The sequence below is a fragment of the Chenopodium album genome, chromosome 4 (assembly GCF_948465745.1).
Source record: "Chenopodium album chromosome 4, dcCheAlbu1.1, whole genome shotgun sequence".
Taxonomy (NCBI): Eukaryota; Viridiplantae; Streptophyta; class Magnoliopsida; order Caryophyllales; family Amaranthaceae; genus Chenopodium; species Chenopodium album.
In genome coordinates, this window is record NC_137837.1 from 79,524,879 (window position 1) to 79,535,572 (window position 10,694).

The 10,694-nt window shown below is 34.5% G+C and overlaps 1 protein-coding gene across 4 annotated transcripts; it reads right to left on the reverse strand.

Moving 5' to 3' along the window:
- Nucleotides 1-2,309: 2,309 nt before the first annotated feature.
- On the reverse strand, nucleotides 2,310-9,135 carry LOC145627472 (uncharacterized). Of its 4 annotated transcripts, none has more exons than XM_081679859.1 (8): nucleotides 8,898-9,135; nucleotides 4,993-8,353; nucleotides 4,700-4,894; nucleotides 4,362-4,456; nucleotides 4,022-4,249; nucleotides 3,794-3,941; nucleotides 3,048-3,129; nucleotides 2,310-2,862 (listed from the first exon to the last, which is right to left on the reverse strand). In XM_081679859.1, the coding sequence occupies exons 1-2, from the start codon at nucleotides 9,067-9,069 to the stop codon at nucleotides 5,124-5,126; spliced, it is 3,402 nt and encodes a 1,133-aa protein (XP_081535985.1). In that variant the 5' UTR covers nucleotides 9,070-9,135; the 3' UTR covers nucleotides 2,310-2,862; nucleotides 3,048-3,129; nucleotides 3,794-3,941; nucleotides 4,022-4,249; nucleotides 4,362-4,456; nucleotides 4,700-4,894; nucleotides 4,993-5,123. The 4 variants fall into 4 exon arrangements, with proteins under 4 accessions (XP_081535985.1, XP_081535983.1, XP_081535982.1 ...); XM_081679857.1 differs by having other exon boundaries at nucleotides 4,362-4,503; XM_081679856.1 differs by having other exon boundaries at nucleotides 4,362-4,894.
- Nucleotides 9,136-10,694: the final 1,559 nt, after the last annotated feature.

Genomic DNA, 10,694 nt, shown 5'->3' on the forward strand with positions numbered 1-10,694 from the left:
GACACTCCGTTAAAAAAAAAAAGAAAGCGACACTAATGAAGAAGGTGACACCAATAAAGTGGCCAAATATAAATCAATATTGTTTCGGGTTTTCTTAGTCCAGGTATAAACATAAATCCCTCTTTTATCTTGAATTTTATTTCAACAACGAATTACATTAAACAACACTATTATTACAGCCATAATAAGTATCATACATTGTTTTGGTTGAGTCAAACAAACAATACCCGTACAATAATATTGTAAATCCTATGTATACTAATATGATCCGACCTTATAATTCATTCGTTTTCTTAGTTGACAAACTTTGATTTTTACTCTTTATCTAGATTTTATGATCAATAGTTCCAATGAAATATAGTTACGTGAAATTAGAGTTGGCAATCGTGTCGAAAATTAAATTAGTTAACCTCAAAACTAACCCGACTCATTCAATGGGCTTGTTGACCCATTTGATTAAGCATGTTAGAAATCCTTGACATTAACCCACAATTTTTCGTGTCCGGGTTGTGTTATTTTGTCTGAAGAAGTATTAATAACACTAACTTGATTTTTTCGTTCTGATTTGTATTGTATTCTTATGTCATGTCCGCTTGTGTTAGGTTTAGGTGAAAAAAAATGATTTTGTTTTATAATTTTATGTACTATGGGTCTGTTCAATTCAATTCTTATAAGATTATTTTCAGTTTAGTTCATTTCAGCTTTAATAAGTTAAGTTTAATTCAGTTCATTTCAGTTCAGTTCCTAATTTCCTTCTCTTATAAAATATTCAATTCAATTCACCTCAGTTTAGTCAATGAGAACAAGCCCTACGTATGTCTTTTTGTAGGTTTATTGTTTCCCAATATGAATTTTGATATGATCTTGCAGATTGGCCTTCTAGCGCTGATTAATGTAGATGCTATAAAATTAATCCAACGACATGGTTATTGTGCTGATGCGTTTTTACTTTTATTCATCACCATTCTCGGTGTTCTTGCTGTGGTTCTTGGACATATAGGTGAGTATGCTTAGTGAACCTGACCTTTTTTTTTTGGACATGTTTCTATGCAATATAAATTATATAATCAGTGGTTGATTATAAATAATTTGATTGATTGCTTAATTCATGTTTGGTTTATTATGAATAATGTGATGTTTTGAAGGTTCTAGTCAAAATCGAACACTTTACTTGAAGATATACTTGATCTTGACGATAATATCAATGTCCATTCGTTTTGTAACGACAGACGATAAACTATCAGAGGTAAGAGTAATTTCCAAGCTTTTCTTTTCTTTTATTGATCAAATGTCGAGCCATAATAGTTAGACTCAGTATACATTATTTTTGTGCAGGTTTTTTATAATGAGGATGTACAGACATACAAAATTTATAAAGCGATCTTAGGTATCTATTTTACACCGTCCTTGTTACTTGTTTATACAACTTGTTTACTCACTATACAGGCAAATAAAATTGCCAGAATTTCTTACTCCCTTAACTTTTCCTCCCTCTTTACTGCCAATCCAGGCAACACCTTATATTATTTATATACTACTGATTATCCTTATACTTGGTTTAATGATACAGAAACATTGATGCCAATTTTGGCTACAATATTCACATTACCTCTGATTCGCAAACTGTCGTCTTCATCAATCTGCCACTACTACAAGAATGAATGAATGGTACAACAGAGGCCGAATGATACAAGAAAATAAAAGAAAAACTCATTTGAGTGCTCTTCTTGATCTACAAGAAATTTCCAGCCGTCAATTCCACTAGCTTTCGTATGAGACATGAAGTCCAGGTTCCTCATTAAAGAAAATTAATTTGCTTTTTAAAGCTTTCAACTTTTCTTATTGTAAAATCTTAATCTCAAAGGAAAAATAAAATAAATTTTTAAAAAAACTCCTGCTTTTCTTGTGATGAAAAGTGTACTAGGTGCAGCACTAGAAAGCTCATCATAGCAAAGTTATTCCTTTCTTAGAGCTCTATAGTACGGAGTATGAATTTTGTTTCACTATATACAGTTTATGGGCGACTTTTAATTATTGTTAATATAACTTTCGATTACCAATTTACTATTAATCGACTTTTAACCGTTGACTAGATAAATATTCATCTTTTATACTACGTATAATAATAATGATAATGATATATATCATTGGTTACTATATGTTTTATACAATACACCCGTTATATTCTATACTTTAAAACTTTATGCTGCATATTAAATTGTAGGCTAATGCATTATACTTGTATATGATTAATATATGGACATTTGAGACCAATCAAATAATAATAAAAAAAAAAGTCAACCTAGAAGTTTCCTCAAACAAATAATTGTATAATGGAGTCAATTTTTGGTTATAATATACAAGGAAGTACTTTGTAGTTGCCAGAATGCCAGATGATGAATTCTACCATATAATACAGTCCTAGGAACTTTAAAAACATAGTATAGTATGAAATGATTTCATCACTAAACTTAACGATCAGCTTAATGATTGCGGCAAATATTTTATTAAGAATCGGCTTTGTCTCTAATCATTCAGTCTATTTCCGCATGGTTGGGTAAAATCTTGCTTCCTGTCAAGCCACGTTCAACGAGGTTTTTGACGTTAAGGACAGCTAAAGCTTCTAACTGAGCGGCTGAAACACTCAAGATAGTACAGATCCTTGCTTGGCAATTACTTAGCTTGTTGCTGCTGATCTGATTATACATACTATCCTTTCTCAGCTGGAACCAAGACTGAAATTACTAGGTTTCCCAGAAGTATTAACTTCCTGTATTGAAGCCAAAGTACTAGCACTTGAATCCATGAATTGTAGGCATGTAGCAAAGGCGAATTCCTCTATAGCTTGGCACTGACGCTGGGCTGCATTGCGACAAAAAAGCTCAATTGTCAACAAACAGTAAGCAACTCTATTATGTACAATGAATCAACATTTAACCTTAAAACAACACGAGCTGCATAATATGCTAATTTTATACTACGTTCTTTTAAAAAAGAGAACTACATACAGAAGGTTAATTATAACATGAATAAGTTGGTAACCTTACTATTTTTGGCAGTCAATGGGAAGTTGGGAAGTCAGAAGTCAATATACCAACTGGCATAAGATACAGCAAAACCAGTGCACACCTGCCATCAACAAAAAAAATAAATTGACTTAACTTACGATCAGATTAGATCAAATACAGTTGATTGCTTTAACTATATTGTGGCTATAATGTTATAAGCATTCTTCCAAGCACCTAGTTCACTTCAATGAAATACAATGGACTAAAATTGTGTCTCACTAAACTGTCATATTTCTGCTAAGTAGCAGGCCGATTTATTCCTTTATTTTTTTCCCGGATAAAGGGTCTAACAGAAATGGAGAGGTAATGAAATTGGATCCCCTTTGGAACTGTAGGGGTAAGATCTATACATGGTACATCGATACTCCATCCTAACCAACTTGGTCCTAACTCCTAAGCATGAACCTCATTATACACTTCAACTTTTCAAAGTGAAATTTACAAGCAGGTTTTCATAACAGACTATATAGCATTCATAGTCTTACCAGGACTTGATAATGTACCAATCCCATATGAATATAGGAGCAAACATACTCATTTAATCCCATATGAATATAGGAGCAAACAGCACTAATTCAAAAGTCATGACACAAGTATTTTTGAAAGACATTTTTGCCTTGAATAATACGAGAAAGTAGAACTCAATCGTGGATAAACTGCCTAAACCAAAATGGATCCAAGATTAATGAGAGGAAAAGCATGGTGGCTAAAAAATAATCATGTACCTTTGACGTTCCAGTAACAAATTGTTGCAGCCTCGCCATGTCTTCCTTGCTGAAAGCCTGAAACTGCTTGCAACCTCACAGAACCACTGAATGACATTGGAAGGAACAGTGTAGCCAGTATACTCTGTGTTGACCTTCAAATCATCCACTGGAATGCATATGAACGAATCAATATCCAAGAGTGGAAGCAATATTACAAATGGAGTAACAGTGATCAAGCTCACTCACAGTCAATTTCTGGAAGTCCACCTATAAGGAGTTCAGGCTCTTTATCATTGAAAATAGAAATCAACTCCCGAGGCACAAAATCATAAAAACCTTCAAGGAATGAAGTGATTTGGGGATGGATATCATTCGTCAAAATATGGTCAGCAACAAGATAAACATACTTGTGCTTTGTTTCCTCTGTAACACTATTACATTTCTCCCCTCAGATTGAAGCTCATAATCAGCGACCTTTAACAGCCAACAGAAAAAGACAGATTAAACGAAAGAATTAGTTCGAGCAGATCCAATTATATTTGGATTTATAAAGCGGACAAGTATTAGGGTATAGGTTATCATTTACCAATACAGCATAAGAAGAAATTCTTCAATTCCAAAGTTCAATTATACTGGGAGCATAATAGAGAGAGCTCAAGTCTGTTATAAGTTTCTCCCCATCTGCATACATGCTAAAAGTAAGGTCTAGAACTATCATAAACATCATTCTGCAAAGCCAATCAGAGATGACGTGAGAAACACAAAAAACCCAATCATACAAAATGACCATAATGATGTCTGCGTAAAAGCAAGGCAGAACATATAATAAATTACTAAACTCCAGCAACCACTTCAATTTTTTATTGCAATCTGGAATCAACAGCCTCAAGAATCAAACAAAGTACATGGTGTTCTAAAAATTACCATGCTTCCAACATAGATGATGTAAGATAGATTTTCAGTCTGGGAGACAGAATTAGGATTTCGCTGGAAGGTTATATCATGCAAGACGCCAAGAGCCAGAGTAAAGCATATTGGAAGAATGTCATCTAACAGAAGGTATCTGTCAAGTCTTCAAGCCATCATATAGCCATCATATTGTAGCAGTGCTGTCTCCACCTGAACCGTACAAAGCAGAAGATTAAGTACCTAAATTGTAGCTCCATTATACATTAAGTTAACAAGCCAATTGACATATACACACATGATTAACGCACCGCAAGAAAACCAATATGGAAAGAAAGCCTGATCAGCTTGAACTCTTGAAGAGAACCAATATGAACTTGGACAAATATTTGTAATCAGGCATCCTGTTACTTAATTTGCCCAAGCCTGATTGTTAATAAACCTAGCCAATATTTGCCTTTTTTCGCAGCATTTTCAGGGTGTCCAGAGCAGATATCAAAAGCTGCTGCATGTCATCTGAGCTTCCAATTTGAGATATGAATCCCCTTTCTAGCATATCCATCAAAAGAGTTTCACCCTTTTCAAGATCCTTACTAGCAAGAACGGCACTGATGAGAATCTCAAAAGTAGTAATGTTAGCCCAAAGACCCTTTTGTTTCAACTCTTTATACAATTCAAAAGCCTCATCATTATCACCATTAGCATGAAGACCTGAAATAAGCACATTGTACAAAATCACATCAGGTTTTAGTTTATATTGTTCCATAATTTCCCGAAATTTTAGAGCCTCTGTGACCCTGGCCTCTTTGCAAAGCCCATGCATCAAAGTTGTAAAAGTGAGAGCAGATGGAACCAAATTGTTCCGTAGTATGCTATCAAAAATCAATTTTGCATCATCAATCTTTCCACATTTCACAAGTCCCCTAACCATAGCACTATCAGCTACATCAGAGGAGCTCACGCCAAGGGCCTCCATCTCATCTCTGAGCCTGAATGCACCCGCTATATCTCTTGCTCTAAGTAAACCTTTCATCAATGTTGTATATTGTCTGCGTGTAGGAACATAACTCTTTCCCAGCATTTCATGAAAAACCATATGCACTTCCTGGAAAGCTGACTTTTTAGTGAGTCCAATGATGACATTATCATAGGTAGTTCTATCAGTTTGCACTCCTATTTTCAGCATCACATCAGTCAGTTCGAATACCTTCTCCATCTCACTACTTTCACAAAATTTCCTGATAAGCATGTTAAATGTCGACTGATCAGGTATACTTCCCTCCAATATCATCTTCCTCAAACATTTCACAGCAAGCTCCACTGCTTGTGTCTCACAGAGTCCTAGAATGAGGGAATGCTGTGTTAAATTATCAGGAAGAAATCCCTTGCTTTTTAGAGAATTGTACAAAATGAAGCATTTTGATAGTTCCTGCATCTTTGAATACCCATGTAAAAGGATGTTATAAGAAGCCAAATTTGGAAAAGAGTTTCCACTCATCCACTGCAGAACTTCATGTGCCTTAACCATTTGTCCCTTCCTAGAATATCCATCTATAATAGCATTTGCAGCAACTACATCAGGGTAGACCTCTTCCCTCACCATATTATCATATAAATAGGAAGCAGCGTCTAGATGGCCAGCCTTAAATGAAGCATCAATCAGTATTGTATATACCACTTGGCAAGGATATAAAATTCCTCTACTAGTCAAATTTCCAAGAAAGAGAAGTGCAGCAACAACTTTCCCCTTTTTACACAAACCACTCAGAAGAGTAACATATGTGTGATTATCAGGAAGAATATCATTTCGGATCATTTCATTGCAGAGGTCTACTGCTTCTGCCAATCTGCCTGATTCACACATGGCAGCGATCAATGTATTGTAGGCAAAAGCATCGGGCATACCAGAAATATTACGCAGCAACTGGAAAAATCTTTTCCCTATCTTGAAGTTTCCACCCCTACAAATTCCTTTCAGAAGACTTCCATACGTGGAAGGGCTTGGATCATGACCAAGATTAATCATCTCATCAAAGCAAGAAAATGCTTTGGACACTTTGCCTAAATTTGAATAACCATCAATCATACAATCAAAGGTTACAGAATTAGGTCTGGCACTTGGTTTAGTCATATGTTGCACGAAATCCTCAGCCTCCTGAAACATTTTACTGTTGCAAAGAGAGGAAACCAACAAATTGCAAGTTTGAAGATCAGCTTCGTGCCCATCAAAGTTCATGGCTGCATAATGTTTCAAGGCCTCATTAACTCTTCCTTGTTTGCAAGCATTATAAATCATTGTTGCATATATGACCCTGTTAGGTCGGATTCCTGTTTTGTACATCTTACATAATATTTCCTTCGCATTATGCATCTTTCCTAGCCTATAGAATCCATTGATTAGCACAGAATATGTGATCACATCAGCACAAGCGCCGTCCTTTGAAATTGCGGCTAGCAAATCTACAGCTTCAGTGAGCATCCCATTTTTACAAAACCCATCCATCATCATTGTGTACATGGTGCAACTAACAGTGATACCTTTTGATTTCATGCTCTCTAATACACTTCTTGCAAGTTCAAATTTGGCATGCTTGCATAGCCCATTCAACAAAGTCCCATAGCTGACTTCGTTAGGTGCAAGCCCCACAGCGTCCATTTTACAAAGAACTTTGAAGGCTTCCTGAAAACTGCCATGACTGCAATGCCCATCAAGCAATGTATTATAGGTGATATGGTTCGGGTTAAGATCAAGCCTCGCCATATCCTCAAAAACTTTATCAGCAACTTCAAGCTTCCCTTCCTTGACAAACCCATTAACAAGAGTATTATAAGTCACCTCATTGGGTAGTATCTTCTTCTTCCTCATCCTTTTCAACAGTAGATACCCCTTCGCACTCCTATTATTTCTACATAAACTATTGATAAGCATATTATACGTATATGTGTCAGCTTCAATACCTTTACAAGTCATCTGATCCATAAGGTCACAGACAGCTTTATACCTTCCATTCTTACAATACCAACCAAGCATAGTGTTATACGTAACCACATTTGGGACGTAACCAGATTCTTCCATCCTCCTGAGGAGATACTCAGCTTTCTTAAGCTGCCCCTCAGCACATAAAATGTTCAAGAGCACATTAAAGGTACTAACATCAGGGCAAATCCTTCTCGCAAGCATTTTTTTAAAGAAGGCCCAAGCCACCTGATGCTGCCGTATTGCAGCTAAGATCACATTGCAAGTATGAACTGATGGAATAAATCCCCGAGAAGCCATCAAATGAAATGTCTCCAGAGCATTATCTACTTGTCCCAATTTCAAATAAATTCTCATTAAGAGATCAAAGACTGAAGGATTTGAACGGCAAAGTCGATATGTTCCCATAAGAGCTCCAAAAATGAAACTTACATCAACATCCAAACAAGATACACGCTTTAAGAGTGACTTTGCGTAGTCATACATCCTAGCTCTAACTAGTATGTGAATTGTAATACTATACATATGGAGCATGTGATTCAACTCCAAACCCGGCCTTTTAATGACCCAATCGAGAAATTTTAAAGCTAATTTTCCATGAACTGGTCTAAGTGAAGCTAATCTATATTCCATGTGGTTCAGTGACTCCCACCGATCAAGCGTGAGAATAGCACAAATGCTATCTTCCAAACCTCCTGTAATCATCAAATGATAATAACATCACTACAGTATAAAGCAGGCACTTCAAACACTTCATTCAGAATATAATCAGACCATCAACTCCGGTCAAACAACAATTGGTTCATCCCATAAGCCATACTCCATGATTTGATGAATAGTATAATCAGGAAAATTGGAAAATATTCTTTTTTGCATATTCTTTACCCCCATTACCTAAAATTTTTGAAATTTAACAACAGCACAAAATGGGTATTTTTTTAACTTTTGGAAAAATGCAACACCATGAATTTTTCAGGCCCTATGAAATTACTATACAAATTACAGGCAACCCAATATTGTACCATAAAAGGAATACAACAAACAATAATCAAAAGTTACAAACTTTAACAGAAATATGATATTTTGCATACTCTTAGCACATAAGAAATTCAATACCATGACGAAAATTCAAGAAATTTCAGTAAGTCCCATCAAATTACAAATAGGATAAAAGCAATTTCTACATGAAATAATAACAAACTTGTCATATTTTCAAGCAATTTGAAGAAAGAAAATTACCAGGAAATTTGGAGTTGGTGCATGTTGTGGTGGAAGTAACAGCAGTTTGAGAGCTTGAATTATTTCCCAGAAAATGGGAAGAATTTAAGCTCGAAAAACCTCGAAAGGTTGAGAAAATTCTGGGAATTAAAGTGGGTTTCTTGATTGTTAATGAAACTAAATATGAAAACATTTTTTAATTTATAAGTAAAATTCTAACCATCTGATTTCTGGGCAGTTTGCAGAGGTTGAAGACCAAAGTCAGGTGAAGAAATTGAAATGGGGTTTTGGTCTAGAACTCTAGAAGGTACAACAAAATATTTATTTACTGGAGTACGTACTAGTATTTTTTTTAATTCTTTTTTACAAAAATTAATTCTTTCCCTCTGTTTTTGGAAATTATTCTGATCAAACCCAGTCAAGATCAATATAGGATTAAAGTAAACTTCACGTTTAGGTTTGGTTCTTGTCAATTTCAATTTTGTTGTGTAGTATTGTTTACTACGAAGTAGCTATTTTCGTATTTCGGATATGAGTTGGGGTTTATTAACGTCAGATTCAATTTTAAGTTTAGGCATATACCGATTAGGTAAGGGGTGGGATTATTGAAGTAAGTTGAAACTTGGTCGGTAATTTATTGGGTCTAATCAACATTAGGTCGAGTTATTCTTACGCTCAGGTCAAGTTTAATGTCATGATTGTTTCATACCAAAGTAGATCAAAAATATTGTTTCTTACCCTAAACCGTTTCCAACACCCGAAACCGTTGGAACCGAGATTAAAACAGTTTTTATCGAACCATTAACTAACTGCAACCCGTTTGCACCGAATCATTTACTATCCGAATTGTTTACACGCCAAACTGAATTTAAACCGCTAAGGAATATCGAAACTGAAAATTATTTCAACCGAACTAAAATGACCCGTAAGACACTGAAATCGATTTTAAACCATTCCGTTTTTAAATCGAACCAAAATCGAACTGTCAAATCGTTTTGACAGTAATACAAATTGCCAATGTTACACATTTAGGGGTTGTTTGGTTCATCAAGGAAGTGTAAATTCCCATGAAATTTAAATTTGTGGGAAATAAATTCCATCATCAAATCATGGGAATTTAACAAATTTGTTTGGTTTAGAATGGAGGAAGTAAATTCCCATCAGAATTTCAACTTACCAAGGGGGGGTAAGGTAAGTGAATTCCCATGTTTTGTGGGAAGTCAAAATTCCCATGAATTCTCATTACCCCCATTTTCACTTTTTTGTGTTAACTAAACAAGAGGGTGAAAATGAAATTCATGGGAATTTTGACTTCCCACAAAATATTTAGCCAACCAAACAAGGCCTTAGGGCCTGTTCTGTTCCGTTGAAATTCTGTTCAGTTCAGTTCAGTTCAGCTCAACTCAGCTCAGCTCAGTTCAGTTCAGTTCAGCTCAGCTCTTAATTTATGTCTAATGATATTGCTAATGATATAAAACCAAATTTCATTATTTTAAACTCTTATTACAACGACAACATCAACAAAAACAATAATAATAATAATAATAATAATAATAATAATAATAATAATAACAATAATAATAATAATAATAACAATAATAATTGAAATAATAATACAAATAATAATAATCATCATCAATAAATAATAATAATAAATAGTATATGTGTTTAAAATGTTTAGAGGTTTCAAGTTTTTAATATATTTTCCATACATTTTATAATATATTTTCCATACATTTTATAATTATAATTATATAGTATATTTTTCGTAAATATTTTAATATGTACATTTGTATATACACATATGTATAGTAATAA